Source organism: Phoca vitulina, unplaced genomic scaffold, assembly GCF_004348235.1.
Source record: "Phoca vitulina isolate PV1807 unplaced genomic scaffold, GSC_HSeal_1.0 scaffold71, whole genome shotgun sequence".
Classification (NCBI taxonomy): Eukaryota; Metazoa; Chordata; class Mammalia; order Carnivora; family Phocidae; genus Phoca; species Phoca vitulina.
The window spans coordinates 1,644,264-1,666,148 of record NW_022589774.1 but is presented as its reverse complement, the minus strand read 5'-3'; the positions used below and the strand labels follow the sequence as shown (position 1 = coordinate 1,666,148).

At 51.6% G+C, this 21,885-nt stretch overlaps 2 protein-coding genes across 3 annotated transcripts in view; one reads left to right on the top strand and one right to left on the bottom strand.

The window, feature by feature from the left end:
* The window catches only part of LAMB3 (laminin subunit beta 3), a 57,854-nt gene extending 51,566 nt beyond the window's left edge, over window positions 1-6,288 (top strand). The window contains exons 23-27 of the mRNA XM_032393078.1: window positions 169-376; window positions 813-954; window positions 1,365-1,541; window positions 2,315-2,468; window positions 5,322-6,288. Of these exons, the coding sequence (XP_032248969.1) occupies window positions 169-376; window positions 813-954; window positions 1,365-1,541; window positions 2,315-2,468; window positions 5,322-5,458 (818 nt within the window). The 3' untranslated portion in view covers window positions 5,459-6,288. The remainder of the gene's footprint in view (window positions 1-168; window positions 377-812; window positions 955-1,364; window positions 1,542-2,314; window positions 2,469-5,321) is intronic.
* A 542-nt stretch (window positions 6,289-6,830) lies between these two features.
* CAMK1G (calcium/calmodulin dependent protein kinase IG) overlaps window positions 6,831-21,885 on the bottom strand; it is a 29,465-nt gene continuing 14,410 nt past the window's right edge. Inside the window, exons 3-13 of one of the 2 annotated variants that reach the window (XM_032393136.1) lie at window positions 20,632-20,760; window positions 17,746-17,820; window positions 15,185-15,323; window positions 14,399-14,522; window positions 12,962-13,037; window positions 11,805-11,917; window positions 10,950-11,028; window positions 9,323-9,410; window positions 8,670-9,076; window positions 8,021-8,144; window positions 6,831-7,883 (exon numbers count right to left, since the gene is read on the bottom strand). In XM_032393136.1, coding sequence (XP_032249027.1) covers window positions 8,054-8,144; window positions 8,670-9,076; window positions 9,323-9,410; window positions 10,950-11,028; window positions 11,805-11,917; window positions 12,962-13,037; window positions 14,399-14,522; window positions 15,185-15,323; window positions 17,746-17,820; window positions 20,632-20,760 — 1,321 coding nt within the window. In that variant the 3' untranslated portion in view covers window positions 6,831-7,883; window positions 8,021-8,053. The remainder of the gene's footprint in view (window positions 7,884-8,020; window positions 8,145-8,669; window positions 9,077-9,322; window positions 9,411-10,949; window positions 11,029-11,804; window positions 11,918-12,961; window positions 13,038-14,398; window positions 14,523-15,184; window positions 15,324-17,745; window positions 17,821-20,631; window positions 20,761-21,885) is intronic. The other variant, XM_032393135.1, reaches the window with a different exon arrangement.

The window sequence follows — 21,885 nt, the reverse complement described above, 5'->3', positions numbered from 1 at the left end:
AGCGTTCCCGGAAGTTGTGCGAACGGGCACCTGAGTGTCCCCGCCAGGGTGCAGTGGCTCCTCGGGCAGCGGGGGGCAGAGATGCACGCGGGTGCTTCCCTGGAGCTGCTCAGCTCAGAGAAACCTCTGATCTTTGGGGAGGTGGTCTGATGGACGGCTGTCTTCCAGACTCTGACACTGATGCGGCCACCATCCAGGAGGTCAGCGAGGCCGTGCTGGCCCTGTGGCTGCCCACAGACTCGGCCACGGTGCTGCGGAAGATGAATGAGATCCAGGCCATCGCCGCCAGGCTACCCAGCGTGGACCTGGTGCTGTCTCAGACCAAGCAGGACATTGCTCGGGCTCAGAGGCTCCAGATGGAGGCTGAGAAGGCCAGGTATGGCCTGGGGCCCTTAGCCCGCGCTTCTCCCTGCCCAGGGCTGGGCTGGTGTTTTGCTCCCCGACTCCTTTGGCTGCTGGCAGAAGGAAAAGAATCTGTACATGTCAGAGGGGTGCAGAGGGCTGGGGGACAGGAGGGGTGCTTACTGTAGTGGGGGGTGGTGAAGTGAGAAACAGCGTCCAGGGTGAACTTTCCTCAGCATGACCCTGTCTTCCATATTGGTGACACCAAAGGGTGTCTCAGACGTAACGCTCACACTCCTCGTGTCTGTTCGGTGGGGTCCCGGGATGGAAAAGCTATGTGTTAATACTCCCTTTTTAGGTCTTGGCTGGGAAGAATATTCTCTTGAACCGGTTGGTGAGTGGAGCCGTGCATCTCTTCACTCACTGGTCGCTCATTCTTTCTTATCTCCCTTCCCCTCCCCCTGCTGCAGGAGCCGAGCCCACGCAGTGGAGGGCCAGGTGGAGGACGTGGTGGGGAACCTTCGGCAGGGCACGGTGGCTCTGCAGGAAGCCCAGGACACCATGCAAGGCACCAGCCGTTCCCTTCGGCTTATCCAGGAGAGGGTTGCTGAGGTGAGGTGGTGTGGCTTCCTTCCGCCACATTTGGGAATGAACAGACAGATTCAGGCACAAGGTATAGAAGATGCCAGAAAGTGACCTGGAAGGGGACCTAAAGAGGGAGGACTATGAGCTCTGGGCCCAGCTTTGAGCCCTTGGTTTCTGGTTGCGTGGCTGGGTGCAAAAGGCCAGGGGTGGACTCTGAGCTGCAGCAAGGGGGTGGGGGGTTTGGGGGGCGGATCAACTGAGCTGGAGAGAGAGGGGGCCTGGATGCCAGGGGACAGATAGATAGGGGACCAGCAGGGGGACAATAGTGGTGTCCTGCTTGGAGAGAGTTTTCGATGCCTGGTGAGCTGGGCAGAAGGACGACGAGGTCCCTGCTTAGGAGACCCACCACCACAACCCAGGTCTCTTTCCCCACCAAGGTTCAGCAGGTCCTGGGGCCGGCGGAAGGACTGGTGGCTGGCATGGGCTTGCAGCTGGGTGACTTGCGGGCGCGGATGGAGGAGCTCAGCCGCAGGGCCAGGCTGCAACAGGAGCAAGTGGTGAGGGCCCAGCAGCTCACAGAGGGTGCTAAGCAGCAGGCGCTGAGCGCCCAGGAGGTGAGAGCAGGTGGAGGTCGTCCTGGGCAGCAGCAGCCAGCGTGAGGGTCCTGAGCAGGAGAGGACTCTGTACACTTTATGAGACCCTGGGCTCAAAAGCAATTGGAACATGTTATTCTAGAATCATCAGAAAGGGCTTCAGGACTCACCCTGACCTGGCCTGGCATCTGGACTTTACCTCGGGCCGCCTCTGGGGAGCTGGTTCAGGGGTGTTACAAATGATCTAGTCCAGTCCCTTTCTGTTTACAGATGGGGGGGTAACTTTGTCCAGGCCCAGAGCTCACCTACAAAGCAGGTCCCTTGACATCCAATCCAGAACTTGTCCCCCGTCGTGGCTACCCAGCCCAGAGAGGCAGTCTTGACTAAGCCTAACCTGGGCCCCATCGTTGTCAGAATTATGTCAGAGAGGCGATCAGAGAGCCATCTTCTGGGTCCCCAGTGTACCAGGAACTTTGGCATTCGTGACCGGTCCCAGCACAGTGGCCAGGCTGCCAAGTATACTGCTAAGTGACCACTAAGTGCCTGGCACTGTGTGGGGAGTTAGGTGGGAAAGGACAGGAGCCACAGATGGAGGGAGGGAAATACAGAAGAAGTGTCAGATACAGCTTGGGGCCTAGGGGTTTTCATAGGCCAGAGCAACCCACTGGGGAGTATCAGGAGGCTCCTCATCCCTGTGTGTGGATTTGGATGATATTGAGTGCTTTAGCCAAAGGTCTTTAGGACTTTGGATGATGATGATGCTGGTGGTACTCAGACTGTTTCACCTTTTTCAGGGATTTGAGAGAATAAAGCAAAAATATGCTGAGTTAAAGGACCAGTTAGGTCGGAGCCCCATGCTGGGGGCTCAGGGCAGCCGGATCCTGAGTGTCAAGACGGAGGCAGAGGAACTGTTTGGGGAGACCATGGAGATGATGGACAGGATGAAAGGTGAGGGGACGGTCCTGGGGCTTGGACTCCTGGGCATCCCAGGAGGCTGGCCCCAACCCAGGGCTTCTGAGGCCCGCCCTTGTCAGAGCTAGCAGTGCTAAGGGACGAGACCAGTAGGGCTTTCCCAAGCATCCAGGAAGTCGGAGGCACAATGATGGGGTGGTTGGGAATGCAGAGATACTTGTAAGACTTGTCCTGCCCTCAAGAGCTTGCAATCCAGATGGGGCCATTTTTCTGGTCACCTGCAAGATGCGTGAAACTATTTAACAGCACAAGGGGGTCCGTGATAGGAGCCCACATAATAAGCACTCTGCGGAGAGACATTTCTGTTGGAAAGAAATGCTCAGTGAAGGTCATGTTCAGAAAAGATAAGATTTGACATAGGCCTGGAAGGATGTGTAGGCCTGTGGGGGGAGGCTGTGAGGAAAAGCAGGGACATTAAGACAGGGTGGGTGGGAAGCAACAAGACATGTTCTGGGGATGGGGGCAGGCGCACCCACCGGGAGAGGAGGGGTGATGAGGATCAGAACGGGTGGGAGACAAGTAGCATTGGGTCACTGTGGCCAGGTCCAGGTGGCTGGTCTCAATGCCAGCATGAGGAGGGTAGGCTTAGCCCTGGAGATGGTAGAGAACCGTCCAAAGGTTTTGAATATGGCAGAGACATAAAAAATCGTTTTCAAAAGGGTTCTGAGGTTCTTCAGATGGGAGAACAGGGATTTCCAAGACCTGGGCTCAATCTCTAAGACGTGATGATGGGTCACTGCACTGGTGTGCCCAGTGAATGCCACAAACAGAATTTCTCCGAATTTCAGAGGAAACAGACAAAAATCTGTTTGGTGAGGCAGGTAGACACCATGGGGAAGGTTGGGCAGGCGAGTTGACGACAGGTAGATCGGAGGCTGTGGCCGGCCGTTCCTGAAGGGTGAGCTGCTGAGCTGGACGGAGGAGCTGAGGGGCTGGGTCAGTGCACGCCCTGCCCTTGTCCATCGATGTTTTACACGAAGATAAAGAATTTGTTTTTCAAACCTGTGGACAACAGGTTGTTAATACTCTAGGTAACAGAACCAGTTACTCTAAGACCATCTCAGAAGGCTAAAAGGATGGGCTGAAACCAACAGGGTAAAATTAAAGAGAAGTATTATCTTCCACTCTGGGCTTATTTGGGCCTAAACTCACAAGTACAGCTCGGGTGAGGCCTGGCTTCTCAGAGGCTAATGTACCTGAAAACACTTTATAACTGCTAAAATGATAAAACGTTTCATAACTGGTGAGTGATAAGCACATATGAATTGTTGGTCACCAAAAAAAACCCAAGGGTTTTGAGTGATGTAAGCTCCATGGAAATTAGCAGGGTCTTGCTACAGCCAAAAGAGCGAATAAATACAAAGCATGCAAAGTAAGAGGAGTAATGGTTCAGGGATATCAAAAATCTTTAGTAACTGGTGTGTCACACATTTGCGAGCCAGAAAAGGTTCAGGCTGTAGCAATGGAACAGGCATTTACCTGTCTGCAGGAATTTACCTTTCATTGCAGGATTTTGGGGAAGATCATGCATGGGGTTCCTGGGGATGGGGACCAGGGAACACAACAGCAGCTGCTAAAGTTTCAATATTTGGTCAGCCCGCAGGTCCATATGGGTGCCCAGTGGCTGAATGTCAGGCCAGTGACACTGCTGTTACCCTCTGCGGGTGGGATCTCACCTGGCGGATGGTATTCAGGGGTGGCTACTCCCTCCTCAGAAGGGAGACTGACAAGCCTGCACCTATTGCAGGGAGGGCGGCCAGGGTTGGGAGGTAGAGGAGGCCCGATAATTACAGCAGGTGAAGGTGAAGAATGGGTGAAGGAACTAGGGAGATTTAATCCGAGAACGTGTGGCCTCAGACATTTGAAAGACTTCCATGTGGGAGACAGAGCAAATATATTCCCACAGCCCTAGGAGACGGACCTGAGACAACTGGGTGGAAGCAGAAGTGGTCAGATTCTGGCATCATGAGAAGACTTTTAACAGCTAGAGCCGCCTAAAGCTGAAGCCTTGTGAGGCAGCGCGCTCCCTCCCTGTTCCTAGAAGGGTTCAGGCTGAGGCTGGGTGGCAGCTCTCGTGAGTGTGGTAGAGACGCCTCTCGCCTAGGGTGACAGGAGGGACAGGCTGGACTAGGTCACTTTGGAGTCCTCCACATTCTCCGCGCGTAATCTCGTGGTGGCATACGGACTGGATCAGAGCGGGGGGACTAAATTTATCTGAAGTGGTAACTGGGGAAGGGAAAGTGCGGAGCAAGTCTAGTCCCCCAGCCGGCTCTCTGGCCATGGTGCCCACTTGAGGATCATCGGTGGGAGGGCAGCTGAGTCCGGTAGTCGTAGGTTGGTAATCTTTTTTTTTTTTTTAAAGATTTTATTTATTTACTTGAGAGAGGGGTGGGAGTACGAGAGCCGGGTGAAGAGCAGAGGGAGAAGCAGACTCCTCACTGAGCAGGGAGCCTGATGTGGGGCTCAATCCCGGGACGCCGGGATCGTGACCTGAGCCAAAGGACGCCGCTTAACCCACTGAGTCACCCAGGTGTCCCGTAGGTTGCTAAGCTTGATGCCGGTGGTTTCCCTCATCAGTCTGGGACAACTGAGAGAGCCTAGAGCAGAGGAGGAGGGTAGGGGCTTCCTAGGTCTGGCTTCTCTAAGAGTGGGGTAGGGGTGGAGAGCCGTGAGGCTGGAGAGAACTGCCCCAGTGTCCAGCCCTCCCCCCGCCAGGTGATTTCTCCTGCAGGTGCTGCCTCCAGGTGGTGGGAGGAGAAGGAAGGCTGGGGAGTCTTTGGGTATCTCACCAGCTCCTCCTCCTCCCCTTGCTGTGCCGTCTGCCCTCAGACATGGAGTCGGAGCTGCTGCGGGGGAGCCAGGCCATCAGGCTGCGCTCGGCAGACCTGACGGGGCTGGAGAAGCACGTGGAGCAGATCCGCGACCACATCAACGGGCGTGTGCTCTACTATGCCACCTGTAAGTGATGCGCCAGCCTGCAGCCCCCAGCCCCGCTCATCTGCCCTCTTTACTTTTGGAGGACAGGCTGGGCTGGGCTGCCTTCCGGCTCCGGGAGACTCACACAGCCTAAAGCACAGCCCGGACAGCCCCTGGCGTGCAGCTGTTAAGATTATTCTGGGCTGCAGCTGAGCCGGAGCTGATGGGAAATTACATCGGAGAGACAGAGAGGGTGGAGGCGGGCCGTGTCCTTGTGACGAGGAGCTCTCAAGTGGAGGTGCACTTGGCCGGCCAGCGTCCTTGCCCTTCATCTTCCATGGAGGCTGAATCCTGGAGGAACACCAAAACTTAACAGAAACATGATGTACAAATGAAAAGCCCAATAAAAATCTTTGGAAAGAAGTCTGAAGGTTGAAAGAGAGAAAATGATCCATCTCCCCATTAAGTACACCTTTGTCACTTGTTCCTGTCTCCCACCTGGGGTTCCTGGGTGCTCCTCTGCTCAAGCCCAAGGCCTGGAGGTATATGAAGCATAGGCTGCCCCACTTGGCTCAGTACAGCTTGCTCGTCAACCAAACTTAGGGGGACTGGATCCCTTTGCCCCAGGACCCAAAGGATCCCATCCTTAAGAGACCAGATGATTTCCGTCTTTGAGCAGTGATCCAGTTGCTCATTCACAGATGAGGAAATAGAAATCCAGAGAAGGGAAGTATGGCGTCCAAATTCCCACAGCTCCAGAGGCGGACTCTGTGTCTCTTGGGATCTCAAGGAGAAGTTGCAAATGGATATGCATTTGTGTGTGCGGCAGATATGGAAATGGTGTGAATATCTGTGTGCTAACCATGGCCTGTGCAATGTGCTAAGCATTTTTAAAATTAAAAAAATTTTTTTTAAAGGTTTTATTTATTTATTTGAGAGAGAGAGACAGAGACAGAGAAATAAAGCACAAGCAGGTGGAGGGGCAGAGCGAGAGGGAGAAGCAGACTCCCTGCTGAGCAGAGAGCCCCTCATGGGACTCGATCCCAGGACCCCAGGATCATGACCTGAGCTGAAGGCAGACGCTTAACGACTGAGCCACCCAGGCGCCCCGTGCTAGGCATTTTATCTACATTTTCTTGATCATTATTAAGCATGTTCATTATTGAGCGCTGTGCTGGATACATCATCTGCGTTATCTCATGATGCACGTGGTACTGCTGTTCCCATTTGACAAGTGAGGAAGCCAAGGCACAGAAGGCTGTGTTACTCCCCGAAGGTCACAGATGTGGCAGGGCAGAGGGCAGAGGGCAGAGGGCAGGGCTTCAAACTCACGATCCTCTAGATCATCTAATGTAGTCGTTAGGAGAATGGATGCTGGAGCCTGACTGCTTGGGCTCCCACAGAGCCCACCCCGGGACTTGTGAGGAGTAAACGAGTCAACAGATGTAACTCGTGTCACTTAGCACCTGGCACACGCTATGCTCTCAGTCTGTGTCAGCCACCACCCTGCCAGGTTCCTCCTGACCCCAAGGCCCCAGCACACTTTCCATTCCACACAGGCTCAGAAGTCCCAGGGCCACGTCTGACTTTAGGAAGAACGAAAGGAAGCCTCCTAGAGAAAAATATGTCCATTTTATTGAGCACAACACCAAACGTGAAGCTGGAGGGGGCGGGGGTACAAGAAAACGAGGGAGGGACAAGAATAATGCCCCTGATTTTCAGGGAGAGAAAGAAGAGCAGAAGCAGGATGAGAATTACCAGCTGAAATGAAAACAGTCAACTTCCAATTTTTACTTAATTGGGTGTGGGTGAGGCATCTGGCCGGGATAAGAATTCCTTACAGTTCCTCCTTGATTTCTTTCTTTTTCATCTGGAAGGCTGTGGTATTGCTTTTGGCCTGGGGCAGCGAGGGAGGTGTGCTGGGCCAGCTGGAGCTAATCATGGAGTCAAGGATTGGAACTTGAGAGCTCACAGGCAGACCACGGAGCCGCCTGTCATTCATGCAGATGGGCAGGCGACTACATTAATGAGCCCATTCTGGCCACGGGCACGAAGGCCTCGAGGCAGGAGCGTGTGCTGAGCGGGAGTCTGGGTCGATGCTCCATATGGCTTTGCTCGGAGAAGGTGACACAGCCAGGCCAGCCCAGGAAGCTTTTCATCACAAACGACACAGACCCGGGTGAGAGCTACCTAGTTCACTGCACAGAGCCACGGCACGTGGGGTGTGGGGGCACAGAGCAGGCAGGTCAGGGAGACCTGGAAGCGGGTGGACGCCGCTCCTCTTGCCCACAGCTTCAACGAGGCCTCCGCGCCTTGGGGGCTCGCTCCTGGGCCTTCTGGGAGGGTCTGCCCCAGGCAGCAGCAGCCCAGGGCTTCTCACTGTAAACTGCCAGGCCCTGCTCCGCCCGCTCCGCCTTCCTCCCGCTGCAGGGTGGACGCCAGGTTGGGAAGGCAGAGAAGAGTTGCACGTCTCTCCTGCAGAGGGAAGGGGTTCAGGGTGGGGGTGGGCCTGTGGCTCCCGGCGCCCCTCAGCCCCGTTCATTCAGCTCTGTGATGGGGCTGGCCTTCTGGGACAGCCCCCTGCCCTGGCCCTCCCACCTCTGTCGCCTCACCTGGAAATTGACACAGGCGTGGGGCTCCAGGGATCACATAATGAGACAGACTCCAGTCTGCCCCGCCCGGCAGTGGGAACCGCCACCCGCTTTAACTGGCACCATGACCTCTGATTTGTAGTTCCTGGAAAGCAAATGAGGAGGGGGGCTGTGAAGTGTTTGGGGAAGGGAGAAGAGCTGGGGGGGGTGCTCTCCGTGCCTGTGGCCTCCACTCGGCCTCCCCTCTGTCAGGTTCCAAAAGTACAAGCCCTTGCAGAAAGGACGAAGATGACAACGAAGCCCCACTTTTCCCCCCCAAAATACAATGGTTCTGGAAACTCCAGAAATCTAGTGCCCCCCACCCGTGACATGTACTCGGTTTTCTGCAGGCATTTATAACTCCCGTTGCTTCACTAAACTTTTAAGTAGCTTGGTGCGGTAGGCTGAGCAGGTGGCTGTGATCTCACAGATGAGCAAGCCAGAAACAGAGACATCGACTGACCGGCTGGTAGCCACACAGCTAGGGACGGGGACAGGACTGGAGCCATTTCCCTTGGCCCCTTGACCCAGAGCTCTTCCCACCCTGCAGGGCCGGCTCCCTTTGGCCACTTTCTTTCAGCCCCGTTGCCTGAGCAGGGTGAGGCCTCTGTGTCTGGCTGAAGATACGTACTGTTTTTTGTTGGCTTTTTTGAGGAGCGTGGGCTCGGAGCAGTAGGAGGACTTCCCTTTGCTCCCGATGCTCAGGCAGCTGGAACAGCAGCTGCAGGGCCCGGCGGCCAGGGGCCCCTGCTGCATGGGCACCAGGCTGCTGCTGATGCGGAGCGAGCCATTGACCAGGCAGTTGAGGGACCTGCCCCCGGGGGGCCGGCAGGGGAGCCGCGCCAGGGCGGGAAGGGCCGCGCTCTGGTCCAGGGCCGGGGCCTCGGTGATGGTGATCTCAGAGGGGCTGGGTCTCGAGGCTTCTGAGGCTGGAGTGCTGGGTGGCCTGTTCTCCACCTCCGGACGGAGGCCAGGGCTGTGCAGGTTCATGTGCAGCTTCCTCATGTGGTGGACCACAGCGGCCGCGTTGAAGGCTTGCTGGGAACACACCACACCAGCCTCTGACCCTCTCCATTCTCGGAAGGCCACGGGGCTCAAGCTTTCCCTTTGCCCCGCAGCCTCGGCCTCTTGAAACTGATGTGCCCACGTCTCACTTCAGAGAGGGTCCAGGGAGGTCCAGTGTGAGCCGGGAAGCCCCGGGGAAAGCCCCTACGCCAGCCCTGCCCCAGCTCAGCCTCCAGGGGCCTGGAACAGCCTGCCTACCCCCTGCAAAGGGCAACTTACCCTCCACTTGCTCTTGGCAAAGTTCTTCTGGATCTGGAGACTGACTGACGGGTAGATGTCCCTGTGGAGGGCTGTGTTTCCATCAATCCTGTGGGTGTAGAAGGGACACCTGGCTCATGGGGGGCTGTGGGAACTCAGCCCGGGGTTGGGCAGGGGGGCTGTGCATGCAGGTCCAGGTTAGCTGAATGGAGCGCCTCAGAAGAAGGGTGGCCCACGGCAGGAACGGGCTGGAACCAGGGCTCCTCTGTCCCCCTGGGCAGGTCATTACGGGGCCCATGCTTCGGCAAAACCATAGTCTTGCTTTATGGAAGGATGGCAAACTGTGACCTATGGGCCAAATCTACCCATTGCCTGTTTTTGTAACCGGGTCTCCCTGGGATACGGACACGCCCATTGATTCAGGTATGACCTGTGGCTGCTTCATGCTGCTAGGGCAGACTGAGTAGCTGCCCTATAGACAGTATGGCCAGCTAAGCCTAAGATACTTATTTTGTGGCTTCTTCTAGAATAAGCTTTCCAGCCCCTGTGTCAGAGGGTGCTTGGGTTGTCACTATCCTTTAGCTCAAAACATTCCTCAGAACGTGCTTCCTCCTGGAAGCCTTCCTCAGTGAGGCCACCCGACACAGGCTGCCCTCTTGCTGGTCATCCATCTCTGTGTGTTCCTCAGATACTTGCCATACGGGGCACAGTACTTTCGAGGTACTAGGGACACAGAGAAGTAACGGATGGGACCCTCATCCCTGGGGCTTTCCAGTGTAGCCGTGGAGCCTTGTTCCATGCCATGGACTTGAGTAATTCATGGTAAGCTCATGTGTAATTGCTAACGAGAGGTAAGGAGGTATACCTGGCTTGCAGGACCCAGGGCTTCAGGGCAGGGCAGAAACTGCTCTGGATCCCGAGGGATGCTACATACAAGGCAAGAGGCAAGACATTCTAGGTGGTGAAAATGGTGTGACCCAAGGTATAGGCTGGAAAGAGCTTGGGATAGGGAGCAGGGGAGGGCAGGAAGAGAAATACAGCTTTGAGGCCTTCCTGGAACAGAGGAGGCATGTTGGGAATTTGGGGAAATCAAGGTGGAGGTAAAGGGTCAGGCCAGATTAGGGAAGACCTGAAAAGGCGGAGGAAGCTAGGCTTGCTGTGGTAGGAGGTAGGGAGCTGTTGTGAATCTTGAACAGGCGTACAGCATGTAAAAAGTGTTGTAAGATTTATTTACTCACTTTACTGATTGGTTGCTTTGTGATTCTTCACAAATCACCTCACTTAGAACAGGTTTTGACCCCACAGTGAAATGATGCTCTTAAGGACAGGGCAGAGCTGCCCATTCCTGGGTGCTTCTTGAGTAGCTAGTACTGAGTATTGCACCCTAGTACTGATGACAGGGCCTGGCTGAGTCTGTCTCCTGCCCTTGACTAGGAGACACAGCGGCCACTCGTGGGTCAGAACCCACTTCATTCAATGCTGTTTGCATCTCTAGCGGGACCTGATAAACACGTCTGTGCTCCTTGCGTGCTGCAAGAGTAAAGAGCTCAGGGCAAGCAGACTCTGGGGAAACACCACGTGAATGAGTCGTTGTGGTATCTGGGGAACCACAAGGCTAGGGTCCAGAGCCCACCCCGTCCTCACTCACCAGGGGTGCCTCAAGGCCTTCTCACAGGTGTACCGTTCATTCGGGTCCTTCTCCAGCAGGTGGCAAATAAAATCCTTGGCTAAGGGGAGCAATCAAAGACACAACTAAGGACCAGATTTCAGGACTGCTGGAAATTCACTTCCGGGCTGGTGGGTGGCAGTGAATGCATCTTTAGCTAATCTTCCAAAGAGGCAATTTTAAGAGTCTTAAAAGAGAAAAAAAAAAAAAAAATCCAAACCACCTAACAACAACCCACCATAAACCACCGAAGAGAGGCTCTGCGTGGCCTCACCCACACAGCACTGCAGATACAGCTCTTATCCCGAGGCCCCAGTGCGCCTGCACGCCGCGGGTGTGCGCGTGTGCACCAGTCGGGGCCGACAGCCACCCGTGGGTCCGCGTGAGTGCCGCCCCGGCCCACCTCTGATCCCCACTTAATGGGCCCGACGACGACGGCCTTCTCTCTCTCTCACACACAGACGTCGCATGCTCTCAGTCTGGATATACAATAAAGGCAAAACTTGGCCTTGGTTTTGCCACTCGTGCCTGGAACACTCCCTTGTGCGGGCTCTGCCCTCCTGGCCCCTCATCTAAACTACCTCCCCGCTTCCCCCCCCCACCCCCACCCCGCGGCATGCTGTGGTTCTGTCTCCAGGAAAACAAAAGCATGAACCTTAGATGCGAATAATTTATTTGACCTTTGAGCCAGATGAAGATTTCCCCACTTTCCTTGGCAGCCTGTTCTGTAAGATTCCCCGGGGACTTTCAAGAGCCAGGACTGTCATCCGTTGTTAAGCTCTTTTCTCTTGGCAGCCTTGAGCCTGTTATCTTGTCCTTCGCACCTGCTAGCCTTACCTGACTCAGAAATGTCATCCCAGAATGGAGACTCAAATTCATAGTAGCCCTCCTTGATCTTCTCGAAAAGCTTAGACTCTGTTTCTTCGTAGAAAGGGGGATACCCACACAACCTGCAGTGAAACAGGAAGGAGTTATGCTGCTAAACAACCCCAGTCTCCCTCTGCCCAGCCTCCACTGCAGACACAGCAGGAAATAGGGCCCCCAACCAGCAGTAGGAACAGGACACGGATCTGCCCGATTCTGGAATGATGCAGGCCCCATCAAGTGTTTGTGCAGGAGCCAAAGCTGGGAACATGCAGCTCTGGAAGGCCCCTTTGTAAGTTACTCCCTCCAAACCCTCACTGCCTCTCCTATACCCCTGACACTTAGAGGATGCATACAAATATCTTTAAGAGAGATGATAGAATGTCTGCTTGAATGTACGTTTTGAAAGGAATTTTTTAGGCTATTTTGTTCTTTATTTTTTAGTACCTAAACCAGTGATTAGCACAGAATAGACTGTCAATAAATATTTGTTGAGTACATGAATGAATGAGAGTAGTTATTCAACATAAGCTTAGTAAATAAAGAACTAAGTCCTTACTAAGGGATAAATACGTTATTTTCCTAAGAGCAGAGTCTGCAACAGGTGAGGAGGGCTGGTGGGGAAGGAGTGATGAGTAGGTTTGGAAAGGAGAGGCCAAGAATATGTGGACAGGAGCTGTGACCAGGTTCATTCAGGCCATCATTTGGCCTTGGGTGGACTTGCCAGGAGAGAAATCTGAGATGTGAACATTGTGCCCACTTGGCTTCCAAGCCTGGCTTGTCCTCTCCTTTCTTCACGGCTCGTTCCATAGAGCAGGACTCAACAGTTATAGAGAGTAAATGGGGGTGGGGGTGCAGGAAGAGAGAGTACCATATGGTTGAACAGTGGGTTCACACTGAGCTCTGTCTTAATAATCTGGTGGAGACCAGGACAGAAACCTCTGGAGCTGTGTGCATGGTAAGTGTGTGTGTGCGTGTGTGTGTGTGTGTGCGTATGCACGTGCACATGTGTACATGCACATGCTCTGAAGGTGGATGTTGCTCAAAGAGCTAAGATAGGGGAGGGGAGAAAAACGATGAGCAGGTTCTGAGATTTCCCAGGAACTGAGCCAATGCCAGCTTCTACTCACAATATGTAAGTGATGACGCCAATGGACCAGCAATCCACAGCCTTGCTGTAGGGTTTCTGGGCCAATACTTCCGGAGCTGGAGCAAACCAAAGGTAGAGTCAGGGCTGGGACCAGAAGAGAGGGCTGAGGGGGTGAGGGTCAAAGGTCAGGAAGAGGCTTAGCGAAGTGGACTAGGAAAGCCCCTGGGATGGTAGTGTTTCTGTAAGAAGGAAAACTTTCCTAGGGCAGGGACTATGGCTCTCCCATCAGACTGAATCTTCCTCCATCAGCCTGGAAGGTCCCCATGACAGGGCCTATGACTCTTACATCAGATCGGGGATCTCCAGGGCTACATCTCCCCCATCAGACTGAGTACTCTCTGAAGGCAGGTCTACATTTCCCCATTAAGATAGGGTATCCCAGGGCCGGGGCTGTGTGTCTCTGTTCAGACGGGGACATACATGAAATAGGGGTGGTCTCTCTCCCACTAGACTGGGATCTCCCTGAGGGAAGAGACAGAGTCTTCCACATTAAATGAGGAACTCTTAGAGGCAAGTGATAACTGTCCCATCCACCTCAGGTACCTTCTGCTGTATCAGATCGAGAGCTCCATGAGAAAATGAGCCATGTATTTCCTCTGACTGGGAGCAGTAGAGAGTTACCTTCTGTATTTATCCCAGATACCAGGGCTTTGTACTCGGTGGGACTCAATACCTACTGACTGACCTCTCTTTGAGGGTGAGAGCAGATACTTCCTCTATTAAGTTAGAGGTCTCCTTCCCGTGTCCCATCCTCAACCAGGTGATGAGTGACTAAGAGGGAAGGGGCAGGAGGGGATGCTCTGAGTATTGGCTTTCTCTCCATGGATCTCAGGAATGCTTTCACCTGGTAACTTGCCTGCTCTTACTTTTTGGGGGGACTTGAAAGCCTCCTGTTTAGGCAGGAGGCCCCACCTCTACCAGTTTCCTAGGGTGTTTCTTTGGGAATATATTTGGGGGGGCATGCTTGGATTCCTCAGCTTCAAACTCAACACTAGGCCTCCAGGATACCAACAACTGGGGCATTGAGGTCTCCTCTGGAAGTGGGAGAAAGGAAAAGGGGCGCCTAGTGTCAACCCCTTGGCAATCTAACCATCTCTGGTTTTATGATCTTGTTTCTGCCCCTCGTCTAGCCAGAAAGACAAAGGCAGGAAGTCTGTCTGCAAAAATGAGGGCCAAGTATAGGCAGGGGCTGTGGGAATGGCTCAGGGGTAGGCTGTCTCTAAAGATGTAGGGTTTGGGAGCAGGAGGGGTAGTTCCAGAGATACATGGATCTACCCTAAACCTCATAGTGAATGCTCTACTTGTATTGCCACTGAAGTTGAACCCTGTCTCCCCATAACCACCCCTCTCCATTAAGTAATATCCATGAGGTTGAACACAGCCAACTGGTCAACCTTCCTCCTCCTCCCAGACTCACCCACGTAGCCTGGGGTCCCACAGGCAGTGGACATGACTCCACTTTGTTCCATCTTGGACAGACCAAAGTCTGTGATCATGATCTTAGAATTCTCTTCAGGGGTTAGGTACAGCAGGTTTTCAGGCTATGGGAGAAGAGCAATATCATGCAGTGTACGATATAATCATCTGAAATACATATTTCTTTTCCTCCCGATATATAATTTCTTAGGAAGCTGCGCTCTGGGCTCCTGACTTCAAGGTCAGACTCATCTCCCCTAATTCTTCCCTCCTTCCTCCTACCTGCCGCCCCCCAGTCCATATTGGAGCGCTCTGTATTTTGCTTATGGCCCTCATGTTGCTCAGCTTTATAGCCATGAAGGTACTACTCCCACCCTCCCCACATCCCCAACTACCCTAAGACTGTTTGTTTTTTGAGGGAACCAAAGCATGGTTCATTGTCTCTGATCTCTCTCAAGTCTAGTACATGCCTGATGCAATGTTGACCCCCAAGTTAGTATTTCTTACATTCGATTTTGACTGTGGCTAGCTAGGTTAAAGAAACATGTGGATTACCTTGGTATCCTAATAGGGTGAGGCCTAGTGAAAAGTTCAGGAAAGGGCTGAGATGAAAATTAGCGATGATTGTTCAGTCATTTAGGTTTTGTTTAAGGAATGAGGGCAGAAGGGACCTTAGGAGTCTATTCGTCCAACCCCCTTTATTTTACACGGCTTAGGCTGCCCATGACCCAGGCAGCTTCCTAAAGGGTCATTCTCTGTTTCCCACTGAGGGCTCCCACTTTGGCACCTTTAAGTCTCTGTGGACGATGCCATTCTCATGGAGGTATTTCACTGCTGACAAGACCTGCTGGATCACCAGGCTGGCATCCTTCTCTGTGTAGACACCCCGCTCCAGGATCCGGTCAAAGAGTTCCCCGCCAGAAACACTGTGGGCATAGGGGCAAGCGCAGGAATCCAGGTCTTATTTCAGGTCAAAGGTACATAAGTGTGTTTGTTCTGTAGCCATGAAGACATAGCTGTGGCGGAACAGGCAGGTGCCCATGGCCTGGGCAGGGAGGTCTACTTCAGTCTGAGAATACCTCCTTTGGGTGCTGGAATGATATCACAAGGGAGTCATTTCTTTGGGCCAACCATTGCCCTCTCCCTGGACCTTTCCTTACAATGCGAAATGCTCCCAGTTAGAGTCAAGCAAGAAGCTAATAATCCCTTAGTGGGCACATTCTTAGCTGCCTGCTTTCCTGGCCTAGGACCCAGAGAGTAATGATGAAAAGGAGAGGTGAAACTGAAATCAGGGCAAGGCAGCAGAGAGAAGGTGTATGAATGAGACCAATTGTGCCTGCGTCAGGATTTCTTTCCTCATTGTGGAAAGCTGGGCTACCTGAAGCCGGGATCATGGGTGGAGCTGTAACGATGTTTGGAGACTCCAGTGGTATGGTATCTTAGGATTCAGGGGCTTTAAGATACAGTCTGTCCCCCATCTCTTGAATGCCATCTACACTGCATTTGCCAAGAAGTTCTGTAGTCCATACTGGGACACCTCAGAGGGAGACCACTCACTACCTCCTAAGACAGACTGCTTTATCTCTCGCCACCTTCTCAATATTTCTCTATATTATGATGGAACCCACTCCTGGCAGTTTCTACCAGCAGACACCACGTCCACCCACTGGGGCCATGCAGAGCAAGAATCCTTTCACATGAATCGCTTCCAGTATGTGAAGGCAGTGAAATGCTCAGCTGCGGCCCTCTCTGGGGTAAACATTTCAGCCTACATCAACCATGAACCAGGGCTTCCAATTCCATCACAGTCCTGGCCCTCTTCTCACTGTTCCAGGGCACTGGATACCAACATGCACACGTGATAGGACCATGCGGTAATGAGGAAGGAGAATTTCTCTACTCAAAATGTACACCACCCTACTCCTTTTGTTTCTGTCCTAAAGCTCTGGGCTCTGCCACAGGAGCTAGAGGCCCATGAGAAAGATAGTCTTTCTGCACAACTAGGAATTCCTGACTCCTAGGGCTAGCACTCTCGTCGGCTTTGCAACTCTTCAGTGACATCTAAATCTGCCTGCTTCCCTGCCTCCCCTTCGCTGTCTAAATGCGTGCTCATCCTGTTGAACTGGCCTCATTAAGGTGCCACATGGTCCCTGCTCCTTTGTTAGTGCTGTTCTGCCTCCCTCTGCCCCAACCTCACTCCCTTGACCACGTGCTCCCTCTATACACTGTGCCTCGGGTGAGCCTAGGAGTTAATAGGCTGCTTAGGCCTGAGTTAGCTCATCCAAGTATCTGAGGAATCAGCCTGTCAGTCCGAAACACTGCATCTAGCTACAGAGATTGCAGAGTGGGGTGTGTGTATGTGTGTGTGTGTACTTTATAAATAGAAGTTTCTCTGAGTCCAAGGCTGAGCCCTCAGGAGCACCGACCAACGCCTACAGCATTCACTCTCCGGCAGAACTCCTTTTTATATGTGACAATGATGTGGAGACTTCTCTAGTGAGGTGCCATTTCTGTCCCACAGATGGGCACACACGATCACAGCTTGTTTTTAACTTTGGATGGATCTCTTTTGAGAGAGTCTTTTTTTAAAATATCAAATTGAAATCTATGTACCTGTGGTTTCTAATCCCACAGTAATTTTACCCTGGAGTGGCATTAAGACATTTATTTTTATTTCTTTTTTAAAGATTTATTTATTTGAGAGCGAGCGAGCGAGCATGAGCAAGCAGGGGGAGGGGGAGAGATAATCCTCAAACAGACTCCCTGCTGAGCATGGAGCCCGATGAGGGGCCCTGATCCCAGGACTCTGAGATCATGACCTGAGCCAAAATTAAGAGTCGCCTGCTCAGCTGACTGAGCCACCCAGGTGCCCCGGCATTAAGACATTTAATATTCAGTTTGGTGGACACAGACAGACTGGTCAAAATGGACTCGAGCCATGGTGCCAGAGAAGGGTTCTGGAGGTCCCCTGCCATGCCAGGCATTATCCCTTCAACTGTGGGGTTGTGGGAAGGTCCAGAAAGTCTGAGGGGAGTGGCTGGGACAGCAGGGGAAGATGGATGGGTTGGAGTCCCAGCTATTTGCTGACTTGTAGACAATATTTTAATGACTGGCGAGGCTGTACTAGTAGGGACCCTCTCAATAGATTTACCCCCCGGTCCATGCAGAACACGTTCATGACCAGAAGCATACTTAGCCTGAGAGAACTCTTGCCATTTGACAGCCTCTTTAGCTAATTTTTGATCTTATCTTTTGAATCACCACACTCCCATCATCACCGAGCAGCCTCCTCTAGGCCTCCCAGGTCCCCAACGCATCTGTGGAGGGAGCGGGTCACCTTCCACTTACAGCTGCATGACCAGGTAGTAGTGAGTGGTGCTCTCATAGATGTCCTCTAGGGTCACGATGTTTTCGTGCTTGATCCTGGGGAAAAGTAAGGCTCATGGTGAGGGGTCTGTGGTTTAGGTGGTTCAGACAAAGAACGGACACCCAGCCCACTGGACTTTGATTTCTGTTAGAGACTTTTGATGACAATGTTTACGAAGAGTGGATCCTTGTGAAGCCTTCCTAATAAATAAGCAGTCACAAAGAAATCCTAGAGAAAAGATCCCAGGGTGATATTCAATCCATATTTTTTAATGGATAATTGATCATCCTGCCTTCAGGGAACCAACATTTTGTCACTCCTCCAGAAATCTCTTTAGACTTTAACAAAAGAGAAAGTTAAAAGAACTGAAGAAGGCTAAGTGAACACCCCAAACGAGATCATTTTACAAAATGGGTATCCAGATCTCCTTCAGAAACATCCTTGACGAAAGTGGACTGCAACAGAAGAGAATCAGGTTCGCTAAGCCTCCTCATGGGTAACCATGGAAGGAGTGTTGTAAAATTATTATTATTCCAGAGTATTTGAGGAGCAGCAAGGAAGATGCTGATTTCTGGGGTCAGTTCTGTGGGACGTCTTGGATCAGTAATTCTCAACCAGGGGCTCTTCTGTCCCTCGGGAGACATTTGGCAATATCTAGAGACATTTTTATTGTTGTGACTGGGGAGGGGGTAGGAGCTACTGGCATCTAGTGGGTAGAGGCAGGAAGGCTGTTAAACATCCTACAGTGCACACTGAATAGCCCCCCAACCCAATAAAGAATGGTCTCGTCTAATATGCCAATAGCACTGTGTGCAGGAAAATTTGCTCTAGATTCCCTCTGCCTGGGATTACTCAGGGGCCGAGGTGAGCAGAAGGGGGCTGACTTTGGCTGGCTTTCTCAAATCTTCTAAATCCCACTCTTTGGTTTGTAAAGTACATCTCATAGGGTTATATCAGGATTAAAAGAGATAATGCATGTAAAATGCTTGGTACAGTGCCTGGGGAATAGTAAACACATAAACAGTAGCTAGCATGTTTAAGTTTAATTTCTAAAAATATAGACCTGTTACAATGGTTACCGGATGGATTCAACCACACTCACTAGCTGACAGTGCTAACATTAATTTATCAATGGTTCATTTACTGAACAAATATTGACTGAGCATCTATGCTGTTAGGGACTGATGATATAATGCAATGGTAAGAAGGACCACCATAGTCCTTGCTCTCAATGAATCTGCAGTTTGTCTCTGCTCTAATCTCTCTGGAGCCCAAACTGGTATCTCTAGCATCCTCCATGTACTGATTGGGGGAAACACAGATTCAATATGTTCCAGCAAATGTCTATTTTCTCTAAGCCTACACATCCTTTTGGTTCTCTTTCCCAAGCAATGATATTATGTCCACTGAATTGCTCAATCTCAGCATCATTTTTTAAAATATTTATTTATTTGAGAGAGAAAAAGAGTGAGTGAGCAGGGGTGGGAGGGGCAGAGGGAGAGGGAGAGAGAAGCTCAAGCGGACTCCATGCTGAGCACAGAGCCCGACATGGGGCTCGATCCCACAACCCATGAGACCATGACCCGCCAAAATCAAGAGTCAGATGCTTAACCAACTGAGCCACTCAGGCGCCCCTCCGCATCATTTTTAATACTTTTCTCTTTTGTACTCTTACCGGCCTACCCGAACCCAGTCACTTCTGTCTCTTGAATCCAGTCTTCCTGCTGCCACATGATCCTGCTATTACCTTTGCTTGTATCCTCATCCCTTGCTGAGATTATTGAGGAAGGCTTAGAATTGGTCTCCCATCCTCTAGCCTCTAACCAAATCCATCTTCCACCATCCTTAAGAGGGATGGCTCTAAAATAGAAATCTGATCATATGATCCTTTCCTTAAAACCCTTTGATGACTTTTCTTTGCCCACAAAATAAAGTCAGTGCTCTTTATCATGGTATCCAAGACCTTTCATAATCAGGTCTCATTTGGTTCCATCTCCTGCCCTGTGATGGTCCTCACTCTAAGCTCAGGGGCTCCCAACACTCACTTTTCCTAAGATCCTTTGCACTTTCACAATTCTATGTTAAAGTTTGTGTTACTCTCCACCTGAATTCCCTTTCTGCATTGCCTCTCCTGTCTCCATCAAATTCTGCTCATCCATCAAGGTCCCTCTTCTTTGAAGATGTACCTAATACCCCATACTCATAAAAGCACACAGGTAGGCAGAGTGAATCTCTGTCTTCTCCAGACTTTGCCTGCTGCTTCCACTGGCTCATGTTCAGTGGGATTAGAGTTTGTTGTGGGCACCTCTGTGTCTGCCCAGATAATGTGAGCTCCTGAGGGTAAGGAATTTTGTCAGCCTTATTCTTGTGTTCCTAATACACGTTTGGCACACCAGGGGGGTTCCACAAGGCTTTATTATATGGGTCCTGCTTTACCATTTGATGGTTTGTTAGTGTGGCCTCCTATCATGATGGTTGGGTGCTGAACCTATATTTGCTTTGGTACAATTCAGGCTAATTTCCAAATCTTATTCTGCTTCCTTAATTACTGATTCTTCCTGGTATTGGCCCTCAATTGATTTTTGTGCCTTCGAGCTAATTACTCTCTGGTCCCCGTGCCTGAGTCTGCTACCAGTTGGTTTGCTAATCAATTTGCTGCACCCCTTTCCCGGCCCCTCCCCTCCCCCAAAACCAGCCAAGACACCTCTCTGGCTAAACTTAGCTGACTGATCAAATGGGCCCATCAATGCAATCGAAGGAAGCAAAGCCTTTGGGTATGGAAATCCAGCTTCAGTCCTTCTCGAACATAACTTGTGAAGGAAATGTAATCCCACGGTTGTCCCTGGCCAACCCTAAGACCCACTCACTTTTTCAACACGGCAATCTCATTCTCCAGACTGCTGTCCCGGAAGGCAGGTGACTTCTTGATGCACTTCAGGGCAAAGAGCTTCCCAGTTACCCTTTGCTTCACCAGGAAAACTTCTGAAAAAGCTCCTCTAAGTAGAAGACACCAAGAGATAACGATTAGTACTGGCTGGCTAGAGAACATTGTTGGAGGCAAAACCAAGGGGTAGATGAAGGAAAGTGTGGCTGGTGATTAGTTTCCCTTTTTACTGTGGGCACCTGAGGAGCTGTATCGAGGGCAGAGCCTATCTGACCAGCCCTGTGTCCTTTCTTTCGAGAAGGAAAAGATTCTACTACAGACTCGGAGACTAGCCGGTGCTATTTCCTGATTCTATAATTTGGGAAGGACCCCCAGAGACTCTGCTTTGGTTATGGAGAAATTTCCATTTGGCCGACCCATTAAAGAGGGGCCACTGCAGAGTCAATTCACTTTGCTTCTTCCAGCACGGTGTAGTGTGGTGCACTAGGATGGCAGCTGGAGGTAGCCCTGGGGACAGGGCTCAGGCAGTGATGGAAAAAAACTCCAATCTCCGTTTTCGATGGTGATAATTACCCTGAACCTATTATCAGAGGCTACGGGGGCTGAGCACCCTCTCATTCAGTAGGATCTGTGAGAAGGAAAGACAGGACCCAGCAGCTCTGGGCTGGTTTTCTGAAGATAGAGAGGATGGAATCCAATGGAAACACAGGGTAGGATTACAAATTATAGCCTTCTTGTTTTTAAAAGGGACCTCTGGTGACCAGGCTATTGGAGCTGTAGTTAGCTAGCAGTGGATGCTGGAGCCCAGGAGCCCATGTGAGAACCTCAGCTTTTTGGGTGACAAGTCACTTAACTTCTATAAACCCAGTTTCTTTATCTGAAAAGTGGGAGTATCAATAGTAGCTGATCCATAGGGTTGTTTAGAAGACTAAATGAATTAACATATGTAAAGTGCTTAAAAGCATTGCTGACACCTGTTAAACTACATGTATCAGACACTATTATTGTTATTACTATTACTATTTGAATGCCATTAGGGAGGACACCTCGTAGTGACAAGAGGTGATAGAGTGTAAGGGAGGAAACATCTGAGTCATCCTCTCTCCTGCCATCTGGGGATTCTAGAATGGAGGCCCAATAGCAGTCAAGCTTGTGTAAGGACTTTGAGAATCTGCGTTAGAAAATACTTGGTGTTTCCTGGGTCTGAGCTTCCTGTCTCCCCCAGCTGCACTCGATC